Consider the following 24,368-nt stretch of genomic DNA (forward strand, 5'->3'; position numbering starts at 1 on the left):
ATGTATTTTTCAAGGTAGAAAAAGGTTGCCACCCTTACCATCTCAAGACCAAGAAGGGCAGAGAGGTGGAACTCAAAGGCTTCGTAAGTGCCAGGGGCATCATTTCACCTACCACCGAGTTAAATACACACACACACACACACACACACAAAAAAAAAATTGTGGCCACAATACTGTCATGGCTGAACACTTCTAAGTCCCACTGATTTCAAGTGGAAGAGAGCTAAGTGAGCAGCATATATGATAGGACTACATAGAAACATTTTTAGCCATGTCTGTCCGAGTGAGCATGCAAGGATAACATGCACAACTTCTTACGCTCACAAGGCTATAGCAAGCATTAATTTTTAAATGACTCAGGCCAAGTGAGAATATATGCAAGAAATTTTAAGCAGCTGCAGTTGCCCTCCCTATGGCCGTTATCAATGGGCTTTTTAACAGAACAGCTGACACAGCCTGAATGCTCACATCTGATCTGTATATTCAAAGGCTAATAGTAGCCTTAATTTTGTTTTACAAGGCAATAATTTGACTGGTAAGAGGATAAAAGATGAAGATCAAAGACTATATTGGAAGCAGAAGGCTTCTGTGATAATATTAATAAATTATCTTTTCCTCCCTCCTTTTTTTTATAAAAAAGATACTGTTGGTGAACTCTAGCAAAATCTTCTTAGATTAATTTTGGGGGAAACGCCCAAGCTTCCTCCCTGCTTCCAAAAGACCAAGAAAGGTTGTTTAATATTTTTTGGGGGGGATGCAATTTGAAGGCTTGGAGAAATCACCTCTACCCACTTGTCTTCCTACAACACACTAACTGTCTCCATCATAATGGAACTAGGGTGGAAGAAAGGAAACAGCACAGACAAAGAGAGAGGAGGCTGTCTATTCTATATAACCTACTCTTCTGCTGTCTACCTTTGTTCCATTTCTTCCCTCCTCCCACCCCCAATTCCTCAAACCCATATGAGCCAGCAGAAGAGGGTGTGGGAAAATATTTGTGCATATAAAAAGGGCCGATGAAACCACCCCATTGTCGGGGTAGGTCATTTCCCAGTTCACATTAAGAAACTATAATTAAATGTCCCTGGGTATGGAAGTGAGAGCTGCCCATAGACAATCAATTGATATATCCAAGAGACACATAGCCCCCTCCAAACCCAATAGAGAAGACTCCTCACTCTCTGTAACTTAGCTCTTACTGTGTGAAGAATTTAACTAACAGCCCTGCTAATAGAAATTCCAAAGCAAATGCAGTTTAATGTTTCCATATGGCAGGCTGGAAGGGCCTAGAGCTAGAGAGAGTGGCTTAAGACAGCCCCATGGTGTATTTAACATTGAATACTGCAGGTCAGACTTGTTCATAACAATACTGAATGGTTTATAACAATCCTAAAGTGTTCCTTATTTCTCCTATCCCCATTTAGCAGGTTGGGCTGTAAGAGTAGCATGCAACAACCTTGCAGTGTAGTTCACTGTTATATGAGCAGAAAGTGGGAGAGGGAGATGTAGCTTAAGGCAGCACTGCAATACAATACAATACAATACACTGTGCACACTGTAGGTCAAAGGAGGGGCTGAGACAAATCTAGAGTCTCTTGTTTTGTAAGTTTTTATGCTTTTCAAATTTATGCATTTCATTAGTTTTACAATCAATTTAACATTTCAAAGTTTGACTTCCTTCTGCCTCTTTCTTCAGTTCCTGAAATTTATTTTTTAATATCTTCTGCATATCCAAATTCATTTAATTTGCTCATTAAATTATCTACTTTAAATACATATTCTTATGAAACTGCAGGTTATTACAATAATCCTGCTAATGTTTTTATCTGTTTGCAATGTATCTGTAAATATTCAATAAACCATTTCCATTCTTTTATTAAAAGTTTGTTATCTTGATTTCTTATTCTTCCGGTATGTTTCACTAGATTGGTCTAGAGAAGTGGTTTCCAACCTTTTTTCCCCCTGGCTATGCCCCACCTAAGCATCTCTAGAATCCCGATGCCCCCCCGACATATAATTCTTATTATTCAAAAAGTGAACTCCTATTCACATGGAGGAAGCCTAAAAGGCCATTCACTGTTAATAACTCATTCTCGAATTGCCTCCCCTTAAAAATCAAATTGCCCCTCATGGGGCGTGTTCCCCACATTGAGAACCACGGGTCTAGAGTCTCAGTCAATCCCTCTGCCTCTCTCAGGTTGCAGCAAAAGGCAGTTTATTGCTCTCAGACCTCCTCCCAGGCCAAGTCCAGCACTCAATTGCATGCAGAAGCCTTGTGCTCCACTGGTACTTGCAACAGACATTGGTTGCAGTTCTAAAAGTAAATAGGACTCCTGTCTTTGATGCTAGCTTGTTCTTTTTTTAGCCCCCTGAGTCACATCTAACTTACTTTAATTTTAATTAACAGGATTTATATGTGGTTTAATCATCCATAACCTCTAAGCGGTCTACATAAGCCAACACATGCACATTTTGTTGCAGAAACCCCACTTGCCTCTATTTCTTGACTGGCCCACAAAACAAAATAGGTATTTCAACCCTGCAGTATACCATTACCGTGAATGTTCCTCAGTCAAAAGCTGAAAAACGTGGGACACCTCCCTTACCTGTTTGACAGCACAGTCATTTCCCAATGCGTTGTCTGGCCCAGAACAAACATAGATGTTGGAAGGCAAATTCGCATAGGATGTCCTGTCTACACCAGAGGAGTCTCTCATGTTGAAATATACCGACCAGAGAATCTGAGGCTTTTGCCCTTCTCCTGCGCCTTCACTTTCTGGAACAACAGAGGGAAGACTTTACTCACCAGAATTAAAATGCAGCAAGACTTATACAGTACAACAAAATGTTGGAAAGGCAAATTATTGGAGATTCTAAATTCTCTAGATTCTCCCACCTTCGGGGATTATGGATGAGGCCCTTTTGTTGCTGGTACCCTGATTGTGGAATAAGTCTCTCTGAAATGGATATCTGAAAGCATCTGAGAGCCCCCCTGCTTCTGGTTATTAAAGATGGCTTTGCAAAAAGGAACCTTAATGTGGTTACTTACAGCTGCATACAGTGATCAAAGCATCAGACTGATTAATTCAGGGGCCCATAGGAATCATAGAGTTCCTTGAGAAAGTTTCGAACCTCAAACCAGGTAGAAAACCATATTCAAGGAGATTTAGAGCATCTCCTAGAAGGGGTTTCACTCAGAGCAGAGAGTGTTCATGGGCACTAAGATCAACTAAGGAGGATGAACCCACTGCTTAAGCACTCCAGTATGGGTTTTAGGGCTCAAAATGGAACCAAGGCAACACAGGCTGTTATATACAGCAAGCCACATAGCACGCCTTCAAAAGAATGGAGGATACCAGCCTCTACTGCCTCAGGAAGCAGTGGCTGACCTCATACACAGGATCTTACTTAGGTGGTATCTTCCACACACAGATAGCTTTTCAGGAGCCCTGTTCAGATGTGTGTATATATAATTATGTAGCAATGAGGGTAGTATGTTGGACTGAGAAGATATGGCTTCAAATCCACACTTAGACATGAAGCTCACTAGGCAACTTGTGGTCAGTCGCTATGGCCCTAATTGCACATCATATTAAACCACAGGTTATAACAAACTATAGTTTAACATGAACAAGCAGTGTGCTGGTACACCCTGCTCAAAATTTTCCTGTGGCACATCTCCCCTGCTCTGCCATGTCACAGACAACACAAGCACACCTGTATCATCTGAACTTGGACTCTTGTTTCATTTCCCATACACAGAGACCATGAGCAGTCAACCAGGATTTGTTGTTGGCTTTCTGTTTGGGAATATTAAGTCTTGCTGCTCTGCACTTTAATTATGTGTACATGACTGGGAAAGAAGTGGTAACCAACCCTGAGGCTTTTAAGGCAGGGAAGAGGGGGAAACACACACACACACCCCTGAAATAAAATTTAAAACAAATGCTATGCTCACATTGCTTAGAAAGAAAGAAGCCTTTCATAATGGATAAGAACAGAGGTTTGAAGGTATTTTTAAAAGGCAAGCACAGGACAACTAATCTCTCTCTCTCTCTCTCTCTCTCTCTCTCTCTCTGTGTGTGTGTATGTCGTGTGTGTGTGTGTGTGTGTGTGTGTGTGTGTGTGTGTTTAAACAGATGTATAATGACTGTTCTCAAGGAGAGAGCAGTTTACTTTTTCCAATCTATTTGGAAGGGATAGTCAACCAGCATAAAGCCTGACGCAGTGCATTCTTTTAAAAATATTATTAAAAGTTCCTAGTACTCTTTTTTAAAAAAAGAAGTTACTTCTTCCTCATTTAGGCAAGAAAATGAATAGAGTCCTCTTCTTCAGGTGACTTTGCTTCTCTGACCTGCCATGGCCCAGTGCTCACTTTATCTGGTGATTCATTTTCAATAACTCCAACAGTATTTGTTCTGACATTTTAATTAAAATATGACCACTACCTCATCTTGATGATAAAAAGGCCTATGTGTCAGTGAAAACTAGCTTCTCAGTGCCTCAGTGCACCTGAGGACCCTCCTGATCACAGAGTTCCTCCAAAAGAATTTCAGGCAGCTTCTAAACAATACATCACTTCAAAACCAGATCACTTTAAGCATTAAGATTAATGTTAAGAAGGATTCATGAGGGAAAGGACAAGATGATGCTAAGTGGCAATCTAACCACTTTTTCGTATTCTGAGGTGTGTTTTTTTCAGATCTGTACAATGCTGGTTTGGTTTCAGGTTTTTTTTCTCTTTAAGTTAAATTACGGGAGATGAATTGGGAGCAATAGAAAACGGATTTGCAGTGTTTATATGAACCGTCTCTCTGATCTGCTAATGGGAGTTGAAAAAGTAATACCTGCATGCATAAATAAATAAATAGCCCTACAAATTTATAGTGTGATTTGTTGTTATTCTGCATGATTACGTCCCATGGCACTCCAAAGCAAGTGCCTTCCCAGACAATACTGAACCTGAACAGTCACCATAGGAGGACCATGGCACATCCAGAGATGCACATAGAACTAGCTTCTCATTTTGTCTGATAAAACATAAAGTAAATAAAAAGATGCACACACATAATCAGCAAGGCTTTTGACGTGACTTCTGATACCTAAGTGGTGGAATGGCTGTCAATCAACTTGGGCTGAGAGAGAAGATTGTAAAGCGTGACTTTTGTTTTAAAGTAAAACAAAACAAAGCATTTACCTGTTTCTGTACTTTCACTGAACAACTGGCCCACAACAGGCTCCAAATCTTCTTTAGCAGTTTTAATGGACGAACAAGTTAAATGCACCAAATCTGTTGGAATGGGATAGAAAGGCACTTTTAGGATCCTCCACAGCCTGACATTCACAATTTCGACTATTACTGTTAAAAGTGTAGGTCAGCTTGGAATTGGGCTGTACCACGTGGGTACAATACAGCGTTTATCAGGTCAGTATTCTTCTGGGGCAAACAAGCTGCAACTTTCTTGGGACAACAACATTCAATGGCAGTGATATGGCATGGTAAACTTCCTCATTGCACTAAAACGTGGTCATGTGAATCCACCCTGAACTGCATTTAAAATTGCACATAGCTTTGCAATTTAAAATAATTTCCAACCCAGGTGACAACAATTAAAAAGAAGAAGAAGCAAGCACCACCAACTGAAATCAAGTCATGAGTAAAATACCTTAAACACTATTTCAGCTATTAATATGCAAAAATCAATCTTTGTCCCTCCTCGCTTTCTAAAATAACTGGATAAGCCTTTTTTTTAAAAAAAAATAACAACAACAACAACGATCCAACAACAACCTCTCCCTAAAAATTTCAAAGAAAGAAGCTTGCATTTTGAATATGAGCAACAGAGAAGTTTCAAATGCTGAGTCTGGCCACTGCCTCTGCATGCCTCAATAGCATCCAGTTCCTCTACCATCTTGGACAATTCCATCGTCTAGATTCCCTTCCAAGGTTTCTGAGAGCAGGGTCTCCAGTGATCATCACAAATAAGGCGGCTTTATAGACAGAAGAAGAAGAACCTTGCTGCATCAGGCCAAAGGCCTATCTGATCCAGCACTCTGTTCCAGTGGGTTGTCAGCATCCGGGGCAAGGCAAGTAATTTGCGCCCCCAACCCGTGGATTTTAGCAGGGGGCAGAGAGCTGCGAGTGCGAGCGCGTGCCCCCCCCCAGATGTTGCACCCTGTGCGGTCGGCCCCCCCTGCACCCCCCACGCTACGCCACTGCTCTGTTCTCAAAGTGGCCAGCCAGATGTCTAAAAGATAACTGCAAGCGGAACCTGAGCATAACACACACTCCCCACCTGCAATTTCTTCCAGCAACTGGCATTCAGAGTCATACTGTGACAACTGGAGGTAGAACTACAGCCACTGTGGCTGGTTGCTGCACCTCTGTGGATGCTCCCCCAGAGCATTCTAATCATTTTTTAGGTTAAAAAAAAAAACCTGTCCACACTCTAAGTTTGAGATTTATCTTGATTATTTGCTTTGCTTGTTTTATCATTTGACTTTTTGGAATCTACATTTTAATGCTTAACTTTTATTATTGTTTAACCTATTCATCCCATATGCCTTCAGAATTCTTAAATAATAAAAAGGAGTGATATAATTTTAAAAATAAATAAATAAGCAAATGCAGAGAAAACTGAAGCGTTTGCTATTTTGTAGAATGTTTGCCATAAAATCTTTTTTTTCTATTAAAACCACGATAATTGAAGTTCACTTTAATTTACTATATAATTATCTGATCACATGTGATGTTACTGCTATGAGCCATCAGCATGCCCCCCCCCACCGCCTTGGCAGTGTGTCTCTGATGTAATTGGGTTTAACTAAATTAGTTATACAGTGTGCCACTGCTGGTCTTTGAGTAATTCATTTAGGGCTGGGGAGGGCACCCTGTCTGTATAGCCTAAGGCAGTGGTTTCCAATTAGCTATGTATTGTGGACCCCCTGATTTTCAAAAGCCAAGCCATGGGCCCCCCATTTTGATATCTCTACTTTACTTTTTGTTATGTGAATGGTGCCAAAGCGTCCCTGGATGGGTTACGTGGACACCCTGGGGTCCATGGACTACCAGTTGGGAACAACTGGCCTAAGGGAAATCCTACATCAGTCATACTGTGGGTATACCCACTGAAATCAATGGACTGAAGAAGAAGAGGAGGAGGAGGAGGCGGAGGAGGCAGAGGAGTTTGGATTTGATTTCCCGCTTTATCACTACCCTAAGGAGTCTCAAAGCGGCTCACAATCTCCTTTCCCTTCCTCCCCCACAACAAACACTCTGCAAGGTGAGTGAGGCTGAGAGACTTCAGAGAAGTGTGACTAGCCCAAGGTCACCCAGCAGCTGCATGTGGAGGAGCGAAGACGCGAACCTGGTTCCCCAGATTATGAGTCCACCGCTCTTAACCACAACACCACACTGGCCCATTGATTTCAATAGGTCAACTCTGGAAAGTGCTCTCAGTACTTAGGGCACAAAGAAGGGAGTTTGGTTCCACTCAGTGGACAACATCAATTACATGCCTGTCTTCTGCACCATGTGACCCAAGGTCAGGTGTATCTGCATGCTTATCTTGCATAAATGAGTGGAAGAGATCAACCATGTTAATAACCATTAACAGCAAACACCCAAAAAAATAAAAGGAAAAGGGAAATATTCTTTATGCTTTGTCCAAAATCCAGACACAATTAGATCATGACCATGCCTCCATACACATCTGGCCAACTCATAGATTGTTTCATTGCATTTCTTAATTATAGATGTTTGTATTTTCATATGCTTGTGTAATTATATACTTGTAAACTGCTTAGAAAACTACGTGGTAAATATACAGTGGTACCTCGCAAGACGAATGCCTCGCAAGACAAAAAACGCGCAAGACGAAAGAGTTTTCCGTTTTTTGAGTCGTTCCGCAAGACGAATTTCCCTATGGGCTTGCTTCGCAAGACGAAACGTCTTGCGAATTCTTGTGAGTTTGTTTCCTTTTTCTTAAAGCCGCTAAGCCGTTAATGGCTGCTAAGCTGCTAATAGCCGCTAAGCCGCTAAAAGCCGTGCTTCGCAAGACGAAAAAACTGCAAGACAAAGAGACTCGCGGAACGGATTAATTTTGTTTTGCGAGGCACCACTGTATAAATAAAGAATAGCCAGGTAGAGATTTGAACATGGAACTCAATGTCCAAGCTGAAAGCTATATTCATGACAGCACAATGACAATAGCAAACAGTTTGCAAAATGGAAAAAAGCATATATGCTAACTTGGGGGGGAGGGGGAACTGCACCCATTGAAGCTAAAGGAACACTTTAAAAATGTTTGAGAACAGCCATAACCAGATGGGGCAAGCAGGGCAGAGGAATGTGATGGGTGTTTACCCTCCATTTGGCAATACAGTTGTAAACTCATTGACTAGAGAAGAAAAGCTAAGTGCTAATGCCTTGCAGATATGGGCTTCCTGTGGTGTGCTATAATAGAGTTTTTTATATATATATAAAAATTAGCTAACCACCTGTCATTTTAATGAATGAGCATTAGCAGTCCAATTGACCTGAAGTGTAAATACATAATTATAGACTTTTTAATAAAAGCTTATTAAAGTGATTTTTAATAACAAAAGGTGGTAGTGGGAAAAACACACAAAGTCTATAGGCAGATCATAAGAACAGCTACTTCTCAAACTAGTGCAGAACTTCCTTAGTTTTCATTGTTTGCAATTTATTAATCTTGGAAAGTACAGGAAGTGGGTGTCTCACCTATGCTGGCATGGAGTTCTTTAACTAAATGTATGTTCAGTTTTTTGGGACACACAATGAGCAGGTTTGATGTGAGCTTGTGGCATTTTGAGACAGCAGCTGATGACACACTACCTGGAAAGGTCCTTAAGTGATACTTGCCCTGTCTCCCCCCCATACTGTTAGCAACTGGGTATGAGAAAGGTCTCTCCCCTCTCACTAGTTATTCCAACTTCCACCCCCATCCCATTGTGCAAGCAGAATAGTTCTACCTGTAAAATGAACCCCACACAAGGTCAATATACCACCGATAATACAGAAGTTCTATTTTTTTTTAAAATTCCGCAAGCAACTGGAAACAGTTATGTTTTAGACCCCCTTAGTTTATTATGTTCAGAGTAGAAAGAAAAGGCAAATGGATAGGAAATTAAATTGCCTAGGCGAGTATTTGTTCCAAAATTTAACATCCGCATTTCAATGCAGTTTATTTGAAAAACCTTTCTAATAAGGAGATCTCTTAGAGGAAATGCCACAAAGCCCTTTTCAGGAATGTCATTACTTTTCTATACAATATATTATATACTGTTAAAACACAGAAATCATCAAAAAACTTTATTGCTGTATTAACAAGGTCCCATTTCCTTTAAGCTATTCTTATGCAAATACATATATATTAATCTCATTTACTGCTGCTACATTTTGTAGCTGCAACCATTTAAATAGGTAACAGAATTGGCTACATATTGGGTTTTGGCCTGGCAGATAAAGGGCTCGGCAGATTGATGCAAACAGAAGTTTGCAGAAATACTGAGGATATGGGATAATATTATATTGAATCTTCTATCAAATTTCTCCAAATTTTGCAATGCAATTCTCTAAGTTGTTCTTGTTGGCATCTGTTTGTCTCAACAGAAAACTGATTGAGGCTCCAGAGGTGAATTCAAACTGCTGCATTAGCTGACCTCCCTGGAGTGCTAGCCTGGGCACTGTGTGTGGATGTCCTGAGATGCCCCGATGACATGTACCAAAGGAAAGCAGAGCAATATGTTTGGCAGTAGCTTGGCTGAAGGAGTTGCCAGAAGGAGGCATACAAGGCGCCATCCAGGCGTCTTAGGGAATCCACTACAGATTTGTGTAGGGTTTACTCCTGAGCCTTTCTACTCCCGAAAGAGAAAGCTCCAAAAAGGTTTAGGATAAGAGTTTTCCTTCTCCTAGATGGGCTTCCTTCCCAGGTTGACAAGCCCTATCTGGCCCTGCATAGCATGTGCAGAAACTGTCTTCTTGACCATTGAACCCACAATCGGTCTTGTCCGCTCAATCCACCAGAGTATGTCTTTGCAAGCAGGGGAAGTCTCTAACTCACTGAGGGTTTGAGACCCATCAGCTACCCTCACCTGGTCTAGCTGGCAGGTCAAAGCTGTTCCTGATGTGTGGCTGCTGTCACATGTTGACAGTTTGCAGGAACCACAAGTGAGAACTGAGTGCAGGGTGGGGACCAAAGGTGGACAAACCACCCCAGAAGGAGCATGGTGTGTCCCCTACCAGAGGTACTACTTCTCCCCTAACACCCCAAGTAACGGGCACAAAAATAAATATACTAGAAAAAGGATCCAAAAAAGGGTATATAAGTGAAAACAGCAGACAAAAATGCACCATATTAGGAAAAACAGCTTGCAAATGTATATATAGATTTTCAGAACTTTTTTTAATATAAAAAAAGAATTTGCAAACAAATGTGGAAAACTGAATTTAAAATTAGAAAAAAAAAGAAACAGAGAGAACCTGAAATTGACAGATTTGCTCATCCCTAAGACCACACACAGAGGAATCTATGCCAGAGAGCAGTTGTTGGTGACAGGTTCCTGGAGTGTATCTACTGCTATATCTACTACTACTACTTGCAAGTCCCTTTCACACCACTGTAAGTCAGGAGAAATATGCATGCTGCTATCAAGCATGTATTGGCTACGCTCCTGAAATTTATAGGGTATTTGCCATTCCTACTGAGAGTTGGCACTTCCTTTCTTGCCACAATAACAAAGAACAAAGTCAGAACTCTTGGAACTTTGAAGTGTCAGGCATAGCCCTATTGGCTTTAGCCCAAACGTAGCAGAGTTTTCCTGCACAGCGAAGAAGCTAGTTGCGGCAGTAATGACTAGTCAGCTAGACTCAGAATAACTATTTACAGGATTTATTAAAAAGGAGAAAATAAAACCAGCAGAGTTTCTGCATACAAATAAAAGCAAAATAAATCCTCTCTTTCTCTCTCTCTCAAAACCATACACAGCACTTCTACTCCTAACACACCTCACATCAAACTGAGCTAGCAATCCCTAGTTAAGAGTTGAATGCTGGCCGTTAACCAATCAGAGTAAGCAGTTTCTAGGTCAAGCTGACCTGGGCTTTCTGCCAAGAGTAAATTGACACTGCCTTGAGTTAATTGTTTGAAGCCAGAATCTGCAAGTTTCCCATGAGAATCAATTAACAGAAACTGAACACCCCCTCACAGATTCTGCTGGACAATTAACATCAAATACACCTATGTAGAAGATCATTTTTCCAGCAAACCTAAACCCTTGCACATTCGCTTGTTCTTTACCTTTGCCAATGGTTTAGTTAACACATCTGCTACATTTTCTTCACTTGATACATAAGTACAGGTGATTATATTGTCTTGTACACAGCAACGCACATTTTGGTATTTTACAGAGATATGTTTAGAACGTGATTTGAAACCCTCTGTTTTACTTAAAGTTATACAAGCTTGATTATCAATGTAAACTTGTACTGGTTCTCCACAATTTACATTTAAATCTGCTAACAAATGCTTGAAATAAATCACCTCGTTGCACAATTCACTCAATGCGGCGTACTCTGATTCCGTTGATGACACACTTACAACGTCTTGCTTGCGTGACCGCCAGCTGATTAAAGCTCCACCGACCATTATGACCAGTCCTGTGACAGATTTTCTATCCGGCAAATTTCCCCAGTCACTATCACAGAAGCAACTCAACATTTCATCCTCTGAAGAATTTAATTGTAACATATAGCCAATTGTCTGTTTGAGATACCTCAGAACTTGTTTTACCCCTTTCCAGGCATTTAGTGTGGGTTTTGAGACCAATCTACTTAATATGCCTACTGCATAACTAATATCAGGTCTGGACCACTGTGCTAGATACAATAAACTTCCAATTACAGAGTGATATACATCAGGATGTTCAAATTCAGGACTCTCATCTGTATGAAGTGTTTTTATGAAACCTGGATCCATAGGCACCACTGCCCCTTTGCAATCCTGCATTCTGTATGTAGTCAGTAGTTGTTTAATTTTGTTCTGCTGACTAATTAGGCAGCTGCCATCTTGGGCCCAGCACACTTCCAACCCTAGATATGTCCTAACCGGGCCTAAGTCTTTCACTTTGAACTTACTGGACAATTGTTTGGCAAACCTCTTAGTTTGTTTATCTGTTTTGCAGGCATACAATACATCATCTACATAGATCAGACAAAACTCTTGATCACTGCCTGTACCACGTACATAAACACAATTGTCAGCTGTACTCTGCTTGAAACCAAATGACACTAAGGCCTCATGGAAACATTTGTTCCAAGATCTTGCAGCCTGTTTGAGACCATATAGAGCTTTGTTTAATTTTAACACTCTATTGGAACCTGTCTCATAACCAGGCGGTTCGGCTAGATACAGGTCTTCTGATATTGATGCATGTAAATATGCAGTCTGGATATCAAAATGGTTTAACAGGAGTTTTCTCTTTGCTCCAAGCGTTAGAATCAGCCTTACACTGTCCCCCTTAGCAGTAGGGGAAAAAGTCTCGTCATAATCTTTTCCAGGCCTCTGAGAGTATCCTTGTGCCACTAAACGAGCTTTGTATTTGTACTCTCCTGTCACCAGAGGTTTAAGTTTGTACACCCACCTGCAGCCTACAATCTTTGCCCCCTCAGGCGCTGCTACTGGTGTAAAAACCTTGTGCTCATTCAGAGAGGACATCTCTTCCTCCATTGCCTGTTTCCAGCGCTCTGCCTCCTCTTTTGGTAACTTTAACACCTCCTGAAAACTCTTGGGTTCTGCAATCACACTAAAAACATTTGCAGTATCAGGAGAAAAACGCACTGGAGGCACTCCTTTGTTTTGTCTTTTAGATCTTCTGGGAGAAAATTTTTCTTCTGGCCCACTTTCCTCCTCAGAACTACGACCTCTCTTTTGTTGCTTAGCAACTGGTCTCTGGCTAATTCCACTTTCTTGAGAGCTCTTAGCTGAACTTTCCTCTCCCTCAGACTCTGACTCCCTGTGTCTACCTTCAGAGTCATGAAGCTCCTGGGAAGGTTCAAACCAAACCTCAGTATTGGCATGTAGTCTCTCCCAGCCACTATGTTCACAAAAACTGGCATTCCTGGAGATCACAATGCCATTTGTCCCTTCAGCAAAGCGGAAACCTTTTCCCAGCTCCTGGTAACCCACAAACACTAACTGTTTGGTCTTAGGATCTCCCTTCTTTCTCATTTGTTTTGGAATTAATACCCAGGCTTTTGATCCAAACACATGCAAATGGTCAATTTTGGGTTTTTTCTGAAACAATTTAAAGTACGGAGTTGTACCTATTGTTTGATGAAAGAGCCTATTTTGGAGATAACACGCGGTGAGCATGCTCTCCCCCCAATAAGACATGGGCAAATCAGCATCATCAAGCATGGCAAACATCATATCTTGCAAAGATCTGTTTTTTCGCTCTGCAACGCCATTCTCCTCTGGGGAAAAAGCGTTCGTTTTTCTATGCCCAATTCCACGCTTTTGTAGCCAATCTCTAAAAGCATTTGACATAAATTCGCCACCTCTGTCTGTCTGAATCCTTCTGAGTTTAGTGGACAGAAATCTTTCCACAGATGCCACCCAGCCTTTAAACTTAGTGAACACGTCACCCTTATTCTTCATGGGAAAAACCCAAGAATAACGTGTGGCGTCATCCACAATTGTTAGTGAAAAACGCGATCCACCCCTGCTTACAGCAAATGGACCAATTACGTCCATGTGAACCAGCTGTAGCGGTGACTCACTAACTCTGTCACTTCTGGGGTAAGAGACTCTGTGGGTTTTAACCTTTTTACAAACATTACAATCAAGGTACTTGTTACAACTCTTTAAATTACCCCCATCAGCCAATTCAGACATTTTTAGTACACTTTTCCAGCAAGCATGCCCCATTTTCCTATGCAATAAGTGCACACAGTTGTCATGTATAGCTTTGTTATTCACTGCAGGCTGAGATTTACTGACTACTGCTGCAACTTGAGATCCTGCTTTAAGCCAAAACAAGCCTCCCTCTGACTTAGCAGTGCCTAAAATCTCACCAGCCTTCTTAATAATGCAACTGTCTCCTTCAAAATACACTTTAAACCCAGCTTTTAGCAAACAATCTACAGACATCAGATTGCTCCTTAATGAAGGCACACACAGTACATTTTGCAGACATTCACGAAGACAAGGAACAAAAACTGCACCCCCTGAAATCACTTCGGAAGTACTTCCGTCTGCTAGAGCCACCTGGCTGCGCTGTGCTGAGTTCTTGGAAACAAACAAGTCATCCGAGTTTACGATGTGGCGAGATGCTCCCGAATCGACCACCCAGACCGCTTGTTTCTCATCAGCAATCTTGACCTCGCCGGTCACCAGCTGAGCCGACTGTTTTCGTTTGAAGAATTTCTTTTTCCACTGCTGCTGCTGATCTCGTCTCTGCTCCTGCACCGGCAACTGAGACTTGACCAACTCCGGACATTGTCGTTTTAGATGCGCTGAGGACCCACATCGGAAACAACGCCTAACAGCAAACGCTGACTCCTCACCGGTACGCTGCTTTTGCTTCACCTCTGGCACGGCATGAGAACTCCTTGCAAACCACCCGCCTGTAGAAGCCTCTGCAGCCAACGACCTTTCTTGCCTCTTCTGCCATTCTTCAATCAAACGCCCAGTAACGTAACTGACTGATAAATCACGCTCCTGTATGCCTTCTAGAGACAAAACTAAATTTTCCCAGCTTTCCGGGAGAGAACTCAAAATAATAGCCACCTTCTCCTGCTGGTCTAATGCACAGTCTCTTTCCTGTAGCGCTGCAAACTTTAACTGTAAACTGTGTAGGTGTTCCTGCATTGTAACCCCAGGCTGTAACATTGCCTTGTACAATGCCTTGCGAATGAACAGCTTAGAGACCGCTGTCTCACGCACATGGAGTTCTTTAAGTGCTTGCCACACACCTCTAGCTGTCTTGATTCCCCTCACATACGGCAACTGGGAATCTTCCAGCCCCAAGACAATTGTGGCCCTTGCTCTTTGGTCTTTATCGAGGTCTTCATCATCAGGCTTCGCAGGAAACTTACTCACCACTTGCCAGAGACGATCCCTCTGCAGCACTGCCTGCATGCGTTCCGACCACAGCAAGTAATTGGAGTCATTCAGACGCTCAAAAGCCATCTGAACTGGTTGTGAGGCCATCTTGAGAGCGATGTCCCTGGAACCCGGAACCAGCTACTCGCGACCACCGAAAGAGAGAACAGGAACCACAGCAACCCAGCACTAGCACGCTGCAGCTGTTGTCCTTGTGTCCGCTGCGTCACCAGCTCACCACGGTCAGGAACCAGCCAGGAACAACTTCTGGAACTACTGGAACCAACGCCGTTGATGCTGACACCACCGCAACTCAAGCTGGCAGCACAATACCCATAACCTCTTGGAACTTTGAAGTGTCAGGCATAGCCCTATTGGCTTTAGCCCAAACGTAGCAGAGTTTTCCTGCACAGCGAAGAAGCTAGTTGCGGCAGTAATGACTAGTCAGCTAGACTCAGAATAACTATTTACAGGATTTATTAAAAAGGAGAAAATAAAACCAGCAGAGTTTCTGCATACAAATAAAAGCAAAATAAATCCTCTCTTTCTCTCTCTCTCAAAACCATACACAGCACTTCTACTCCTAACACACCTCACATCAAACTGAGCTAGCAATCCCTAGTTAAGAGTTGAATGCTGGCCGTTAACCAATCAGAGTAAGCAGTTTCTAGGTCAAGCTGACCTGGGCTTTCTGCCAAGAGTAAATTGACACTGCCTTGAGTTAATTGTTTGAAGCCAGAATCTGCAAGTTTCCCATGAGAATCAATTAACAGAAACTGAACAAGAACATGTACTCACATGTATTTTTCATGCATGTCATGGTTGAAGAACACAGTTCTATGAGGCAGACAGCAGGCTGACCTGGCTCCATAGGTGGGACAGTCAAAATGGAAATCTGGAAAGCAAAGAAAACAGAATCTCTTTAAAAAGTCTTCCAAAAGAATCAATCTAGTAGTTCTTTGCAGGCTACAATGCAAGGCCCTTTTGCCTTTGCACCCGCATATTTAGCATATTATAAATCCAAGTCTGCCAAAGCGCTATTCAAAAAGAGACTGAGGGATGTTTGCCCCTGCTGCCTAATTATGCCTATTTTATTGAAAGCCACAACCACTGTGCTCTTCTCAGTGGTATGCTTTGCTTAAGAAAAGTGCAGCATTTAGATTTCAGCAATAAACAATGTCTACTAAGGAAATGGCCACTATGGAAATGTGATTGGAGGCACTGTATTTGTTGATGTGGGATGTATTTGTAGAGGTGGAACATACAATTGATTGTCCCATTCAAAGTGAGACTAGAAATAAATAAATAAATAAATAAATAAATAAATAAATAATTTTTATTTGTTTCCCGCCCCCCTAGTCAAGTAGCTTCATCTACATTGGCTGCAGAGATTTTCCAAATTTAAACCAGGCAACTTTATATGCATACTTATGTAATAGGATTATTTTAAAGGATATCTGGTTTTATCTGATTTGCAAAGCTGATCTGTAAGGCTGTTCACTTGTTCCTGTTACAACCTACAGTTTATAGTTTTAGATTTGGAAGTTATACAGAGATGCAGTGGGGTGTAGAACGTTGACCTTGAATCCGGAAGACATTTGTCCAAATCCTCACTCAGCCATGAAGCTCACTGGCAAATTTAGGGCAATCATAGCCTTGGTTTAATCTACCAATAGGGTTGTATACTTGGACATGAATCCATTGTAGTTTTACAACAACCATGGCCTCTTCCTTCAAGCAACCTGTTGTTTGTCTGGGCCTGGTATGTGTTTGGATGGGAGACTGCTTGGGAACCCAAATGTACATGCCTGAAAACTACCATGTTGGAAGAAAGCTGGAATTATAATTGCAATAAAATAGAGATCCAAATATAAATGAGATATATAGATTATGTGCAGAGAAGTGGGACCAGATCTCTAACTTGATGTTTATCAGCTCCATCTATCTGTTAGGCAGGTTAGATCCAGGTTAAGTTGTTGTGTCCAACTTGTTTCTTTGATTTCAATGGGACTAAAGTATGATTAACTTAACCTGGATCCAACACATAACCTTTGCTTATACTTAAGAATTAACTTCATTGATCAAGCATCCATGATCTTGTTTGTCCATTTCCAAGTTTTGAGCATTCAGACTTAAAAACTCTCCTGTTTCCTGGCAAATGTGTCTAATGGTGACAAAGGCACTTAAATGGCTTTACAATGAATGGAAATTGTGATTGAAAATACAGTCACAAGCAAGCAGCTGTTTACAAGGCAGAAAGTTACCAATGCTTAATGGATGTGCTAACCTGCTGATCTGAGCTTGCCTTCAAAATCGACCGATCAGTAATGAGAACCGCTCTGGAGATCTGCCTGTAAGTGAATAAAGCAATTATGGTCTATCACCAAAACATAAGAAGAAAGCAGCCATATGGATTCAGGGTTTCTCTCTCTCCAAAAATAACTATTACCACCATGAGAAACTAACATTCCACCAGCTTGCACATTGCTAATGACACATTTGCATATGGCCAGCTTAACTAAGAAATTAACAATGACTCAAGTGCATGCATATATGAAGGCTGCCAGATCTGACTCTTAATATTTATCAAGTTATAATGAATATACTCAGTACTCCGTATGGAACATAATGTTTACTTCACCCATCACAGAATCACTCTAATAGCAAATTGTTTTAGAGTGTAGAAATATGCAAACACATCAACCAATACAGCCAATGACTGAGAGCCAAAGAGCTGTTCAGCTAGTGGGAATACACCTAGAGGCTTTGGGCTTATGTTTCTCCCACAACACTCCACACGGCAAACTACCTTTGAAATGACATTCAACAGCAGCTTGCAGTAAGGTGTAGGATTCTGATGTATTTTTAAAATTCCTCTAGGCCAGAGGAAGGGAACCTGTGGCCATCCAGGTGTCACTGCATTCCATCTCCCATCCGCCCCTACCAACATGGCCAATGGTCAAGGATAATGAGTCTTGGCATTCAACAACACCAAGAGAGCAGCAGGTTCTTCATCCCTTATGTTCACCTAAAATAGCTATTTGGATCTTTGCCACTACAAATATGACAAGAATAAGAAATTTATAAATGTGGAACCATTGCCAAATGATGAAAGTAGGAGAGCCTAAGGCCAAGGGCACTTCTGCCACCACCAACTGGACAAAACAGAGTGTGTGGAGGGTGCAAGAATCTGCTGGAGTAGTCTGCTACTATTAGAAGCTGCTGCAGATAGAAGTCATGGGTCTGTGTGCTGTTGATCCACATGGAGAGTCACCAGGGTTGCATGTTTTATTCTATATTGAGATATACATAGAACATAGGAAGCTACCTTATAGAGTCAGGCCATTGGTTCTAGCTCAGTACTTGTCTATACCAAGTGCGAGGAACATTTCACCTTCCAAATGTTGCTGAACAACTCTCACCACCCCTGGTCATTGGCTACACTTGCTGCAGCTGATGTGAGTCATATTTCAGCAACATCTGAGCAGCCAATGGTTCTCCAGGGGGGTTTACACTGATTGATAACAGTTATTCAGGGTTTCACATAGGGGACATTCCCAAGCCTACCTGAAGATGCTGGAGATTGAACCTGGGACCTTCTGCATGCAAAGCAAATGCTCTACCACTGAGCTACGGACCTCCTGAATAGTTCCTGGGCTTGTGACTCTGCCTACCATGCTAGCCTTCATTTTTCTCTCACCAGGAATGACTAGAAAGACTCCCAAATCAGGCTGTAGATTTGCTTGGTCAACAGCAGTATTCACTGGATCATGATTATGGTTCCTGGGGCTCACTACACAGCTGCTTTCAGCTCAGCTCTGCCATCAATGAAGTGTACAGTGGTACCTCGGGTTAAGAATTTAATTCCTTCTTCAGGTCTGTTCTTAACCTGAAACTGTTCTTAACCTGAAACACCACTTTAGCAAATGGGGCCTCCTGCTGCCGCTGCACGATTTCTGTTCTCATCCTGAAGCAAAGTTCTTAACCTGAGGTACTATTTCGGGTTAGCAGAGTCTGTAACCTGAAGCATATGTAACCTGAGGTACCACTGTATATGGATAGCATCTTGCCAATATGTTAGTGAAGAACAAGCAGCACAACATAACTGAAGGGGGGGCAGGACGGAATTGTGATTATTTGGCAATCAACATGGTGTTTCTCAAAAGACACATCGGACTAAGCTTCCTTATTTGATAAAATAATGGGCTGCATAGGCAAGGGGAAGGTATACCTCTGTAATTAAGATTCTTGGACTTCAAGCCATAATTCTGATCTAGTTCCACATGTTTTCTTTACTGAAGAGACTGAAACCACTGCCTGGGGGGAGAATCATGTAATGTGATGAACTTGAAATTGGCTGAACGTGAAGTGCACGTAAAGGAGGCGTGTGCAAAGGAGGAGTAATAAACAGCCTTATGACAGACTGGAAATGAAGACTTCTGCATGGATCAATAGTGGCTATCACATTATTGGATATCTTCATCTACAACGAGGATGAAGAATGAAGTGTATGTACCACATTTGTAAGAAATCCTGTTTCCCACAGTAGCCAGCCAAATGCTTTGGGGAAGCCCACAAGCAGGAGGTAAGTGAAACAGGCCTCTACTGCTGTTTTTTCCCCTCAGTAACTGGTATTCAGAGGCATTTTCCCTGGAGATAGTAAACAGCCAGCATGACTGTTTATCCGTAAGAACTTAATTAAACAAGGTTCAATTGTTGTTGTTTTTTTAAAAAGAAAAGACTAAGTTTTCAGAAAGCAAGGGGCTCTTTTTTTTTATTTGGACATCACAATGCGTTCAAAAAGAGCCCTGATGCACCAGACCAAAGGGCCACCTAGTCCAGCATCTCCATAGTGGCCAACCAGATGCTCTCCCTCATTCTTGCCTCTCAGCAACTAGTACAAGGCATGGTGCCTCCAGATGCAGAGGCAGCATGCCTATGAATACCAGTTCCTGGGAGACAACAACAGGTGAGGGCTATTGCCCTCACAACCCACTGGTGGGCTTCCCAGAAGCATCTGATCGGCTATTACTGAGAGATGTTTGCATACTACCCCAAAAGCATGGGAAGCAGTAGCTAGACTCTTGGTTCCCGTTTCAGCTCTTCAAAGTAATGTTTGAAGCTGACCTAAAGTTCAAGCAATGATTGAAACTTTCCTTATAAATAGAGACAGTGAGCTGACACAGAAGGAAAGTGGGGGGAAGTATCACTCCTTTAATTACCTTGTTTTGGTTAAATACCTTCTGAAGCATCCAGTATTAGCCATTGAGAGAGAGAGGAGACTGGATCAAACAGGCCATTGGCTTGACCCTCAAGAGCACTATGGCAGCTTTTTAACATTCTTAAATAGCCATTAGCTGGCTACTAATTGCCTCAGCAAAGGTTAATGGCATAAATGAAGCAGAGTCAGGGAGGGGGTGAGGGAATAGGTGTAAGATGCAGGAAAGTTCAATTCTTTGTGCCTTCAAGAGGCATCTGAGCTACTCTGCTGGGTAACTGGTCCAGAACCTGAACAAGGACACAAATGCCAGGGCGAATTGCAATATAATACAAAAGAGTTTTTTTCTCTTAGTTGGAGGGCCAAACTATATGTAACACATAAGATCAGATCTCCCCACATTTTTTGTCAAAGCTTAAAGACAAATGCTCAGGGAGGTGCAATCCTTTCCCTTTCTGAATTTCCCTGTCTGAAATCAAACACATAGGTAAAAGCTGCAGCTAATAGCCTCAACAAAGAAAGAAGACAGGTACAGATATAAGTATCTGCCTTTCCCAACCCACCACTTCACCACTTTACACATATGCATTTCCTTGGGAGATGCTATAAGCCCTGCTTTCAAGCCAATTTTGGCACATAGTCCTTTGGTTTGGGGATCTTGATAAACCATTGTTTTGTGTTCTGATAATGTACTGCATTAGGCTTGCATTAACCACCCACAGAACAACTATAAGGAGGAATTCTGCAGCTTTCACTTCCGTTTTATATTAACCACAGTTAGCTAAGTCATCTGTACCCCAAACTGCAGTTACGATTAAAATGGATTGTGGAAACGATACAACTTCAAACCACAGTTTATGAAGCTAGCTTATTTCAGCTAACCATAGCTAAGATTAACCACAGTTTAGGGTTCAGATAATATGCTAAAGAGCAGCTTAAGTGGAACCTTCTGCTGGAGGAGTAAGAGGGTGGGTCATGAGAGCTAGTCTCATTTAACCCCGTGGTTTGATGTTATGCCTGAATGAATGCAGTGCCTCTTGGGGCATGTTAAACATAATTTCTTAAGAAGGAGGGTGTCTCCAGTACATGTATGCACAAGAGTAGCGAGTTAGGGAGTGGAACAGAAAATGAAGACATATGTAGGACATCTATACATAGCTTGCATTCATTTTATAGTAGTTCACATAGCACTATGTGACAACTGAAGACCTGGAATGGGTGATTGTAATGTTTAAGGCTGGCAGAAAGGGGCATGAAATACCTATTAGGCTTCTCTTCTGTCTTGATACGTACCTGTAGGACACATTTGCACAGGTTTCCTCTGAAAAGTAACTATCTTCCACAACAAAATAGCTGGCACTTATTCTTTGACCAAAATGATCAATGACCGCCTTGCACCTGTTAAGAGAAAGATGGACAGATAGAGGGGAAATCATTTTTATTTTGACAGGCATATTTATGAAAAGCAAATTGAGGAGGCCTTCATTTTATGCTTCAGACAAGTTACTAAGCACTTTTTATTTTGAAAATCTTTAAGAAATACAAGAGTTGGAAGGGACTCCAAAGGACACCAAATCCAGTCTGCTGGTGACGAAGGAGACAAGCTGCTAGAATATCCCAGATAGGTGGCCATCCAGCTCCTGCTTAAATAATTCTAATGAATGAGAGTCCATCACCTAAGGCAATCTGTTCCACAGCTGAACTGTTTGCACCATCTGGGAATTTGTCCAAATGTTTTGTCAAAATCATCTGTGCAGCACCCCTTTAAATATTTGAAAATGGCTCTCGTATCACCTCTTAATTATCTCTTCTCCAGGCTATACATATTTAACTCTTTCAACCTTTCCATGTCGGACTTTCAGCATAGGTTAAAGTTGACTTTTCTGATTTTCAGACAAAATGGATTTATTGCAAGAAACTGATCTTAGTAATTGGTCTGTTTTTACTGCTTTATGTATTATTATTATTATTATTATTATTATTATTATTATTATTATTATTTTGTTACCTACTTTGATTTGATTTTAGAAAAGAAAGGCAGGCAATAGCTTATGTTTTATTTATTATAAAATAATAAAGAAAACAAATGCAAGTCCCATTCAATGGGCTTAACTATTTCTCCCTGCATTTGCCCAATCACTATGCTATAAACATAACCTACTGAAGTGAAATAATTAATGTATTAGAACATTTGATACATCGTGGTCGTGGCAAAGTTTCTTTTAGTCATACGAATCAAAGATCAACATACCCATGTCTAAGCAAATAACGCTTTGGTCTCCCTTCCCTGAGGGGTTGTCTGTATGAATCTGTATTTTATTCAGAATCCATGTTATGGGTTGTTGGACCACAATAAAGATTATTATTATTGATACATCGTTTCACAATGACATATCCCATCATTTTGAAAGAGGCTTTTTTTTGAACACCTCCACCATGTACACTGTTTAGCAATGCAGGCAGCTCCATTGGGGGTAAATGAGACACTGCCCCACCAGCCCCAGTCTTCCCTCAAGCAGCCTTCACCTGCCTGCCATCTTAATTACAACCTGTCCAGGAGAAAACATTGACTGGCAGCTTCTTCCTCCTCCTCCTCCATCTGTGCTGTAGAACTCAGCAGCAAGGAGGATGGGGACAAAACAAGAATGAGTTGGCTGTGCCTGTCGTTGGCTCTGGCTCCACCTACTGTTGGCCTCCTGCTCTACAAATCCAGATGGGTACTACTCACCACTGCAGCTATGAGAGCTTTGTGATCAAGTGTTTTATACATCTTTCTAAATAAATAATTGAAATAATCTAAATAAATAAATATGAGGTGGGGGAACACAAGACCTTCTTGGTCTTGAATCCCATCCCCAGAGTCGCTCACCTGGCACTGTCCTGTGATCCTTCATATGCCACGTGGAGACCTCATTGTTCACTGAGGCCTTTAAAAGTTTTTAAAAGTTCTGAGTTTTAGCGCAACCTGCCATTTTAAATTGGGCAGCTTTATTTGTTCATTTGTAAAACTGCAGAAAAAGACTATCTCATTGGAAAAGCGCCCTGGGGGATTGTGGTGTTGAAGGATGGCATATAAATACAGAAAACCAAGAAATAACTTAAACCGAATTGGGCAGACATATAGGATCATCTATTCAGCTTGCAATGTTACCCTGATTTAATTTTAACTTTTTAAAAATATCACTTTAGAGTTGCTCATTTAAATGCTGCTAACAAACAGTCTGGTCAAGCTGGCACAGTTCATATTTAATTATAAGCTATTCTATTGTTTATGAAACAATTTATCCCCTCTCTCTGAATATTCCAGTGGGAAGAGTGGAGGTTGATTAAATGTCATGTTGCAGCATTCAAAATAAGCAAAAAAGCAAGTCACTAGTTCTTTATTTCCCCACTTTTTCCCCTTTTCTCCTTCATTCAGTGATGCTTAACAAGTCGGACATACAGTAAGGTTTTATCCAAAAAGTAGGAAGGGGGAGTGTATGCACACATCTTTTAATACTGGTTTCTACTTCAAAAGGGATGATCAGCAGAAGAATTCTTTCTAGTGCCACGTTCAAATAAGGAAAACACTTATGCAATGACATTATCAGGTCTTTGTCATCTGATATGTGTTAGGACAATGAATCATACAGAACCCTCCATTGACCTTCTTCAATGTGTCTAGATAAAAGGATGAAAATTAGAATCCATCTCCTTGCCAAGTGCCACCAGTTATAAATGTACTTTATAGGGCTCATTATCCAAACTAATGGACTAAGGGCGACATCCTTGAAATGGACTTACCAGCACTGACAAAGCCACTATGCAATATTTCAGGAAAGATATGTAAATTACAGTGTTTGCTATATCTTTTTTTTACTATGGAAATATAAATTTACATTTGTCACATCTTTTCAGTTGGAGGCCGGGATTGTTTCATTGGAAAACGCACTTAAAACTGTGCTAGAAGTAAAATGCGGGCAATTATTTTTAATGTAAGGCCTGCTCAAAATATACAGACGTAAATTAAAATACCTTAAATCTTA

The 24,368-nt window shown here is 41.3% G+C and overlaps 1 protein-coding gene across 1 annotated transcript in view; it reads right to left on the reverse strand.

Moving 5' to 3' along the window:
* The window catches only part of CHM (CHM Rab escort protein), a 72,422-nt gene that overhangs the window by 2,603 nt on the left and 45,451 nt on the right, over positions 1-24,368 (reverse strand). The window contains exons 10-14 of the mRNA XM_081897402.1: positions 21,637-21,741; positions 17,413-17,476; positions 15,924-16,020; positions 5,198-5,290; positions 2,607-2,776 (exon numbers count right to left, since the gene is read on the reverse strand). Of these exons, the coding sequence (XP_081753528.1) occupies positions 2,607-2,776; positions 5,198-5,290; positions 15,924-16,020; positions 17,413-17,476; positions 21,637-21,741 (529 nt within the window). The remainder of the gene's footprint in view (positions 1-2,606; positions 2,777-5,197; positions 5,291-15,923; positions 16,021-17,412; positions 17,477-21,636; positions 21,742-24,368) is intronic.

This window comes from Podarcis melisellensis, assembly GCF_964234715.1.
Source record: "Podarcis melisellensis genome assembly, chromosome: Z".
NCBI classification, from domain to species: domain Eukaryota; kingdom Metazoa; phylum Chordata; class Lepidosauria; order Squamata; family Lacertidae; genus Podarcis; species Podarcis melisellensis.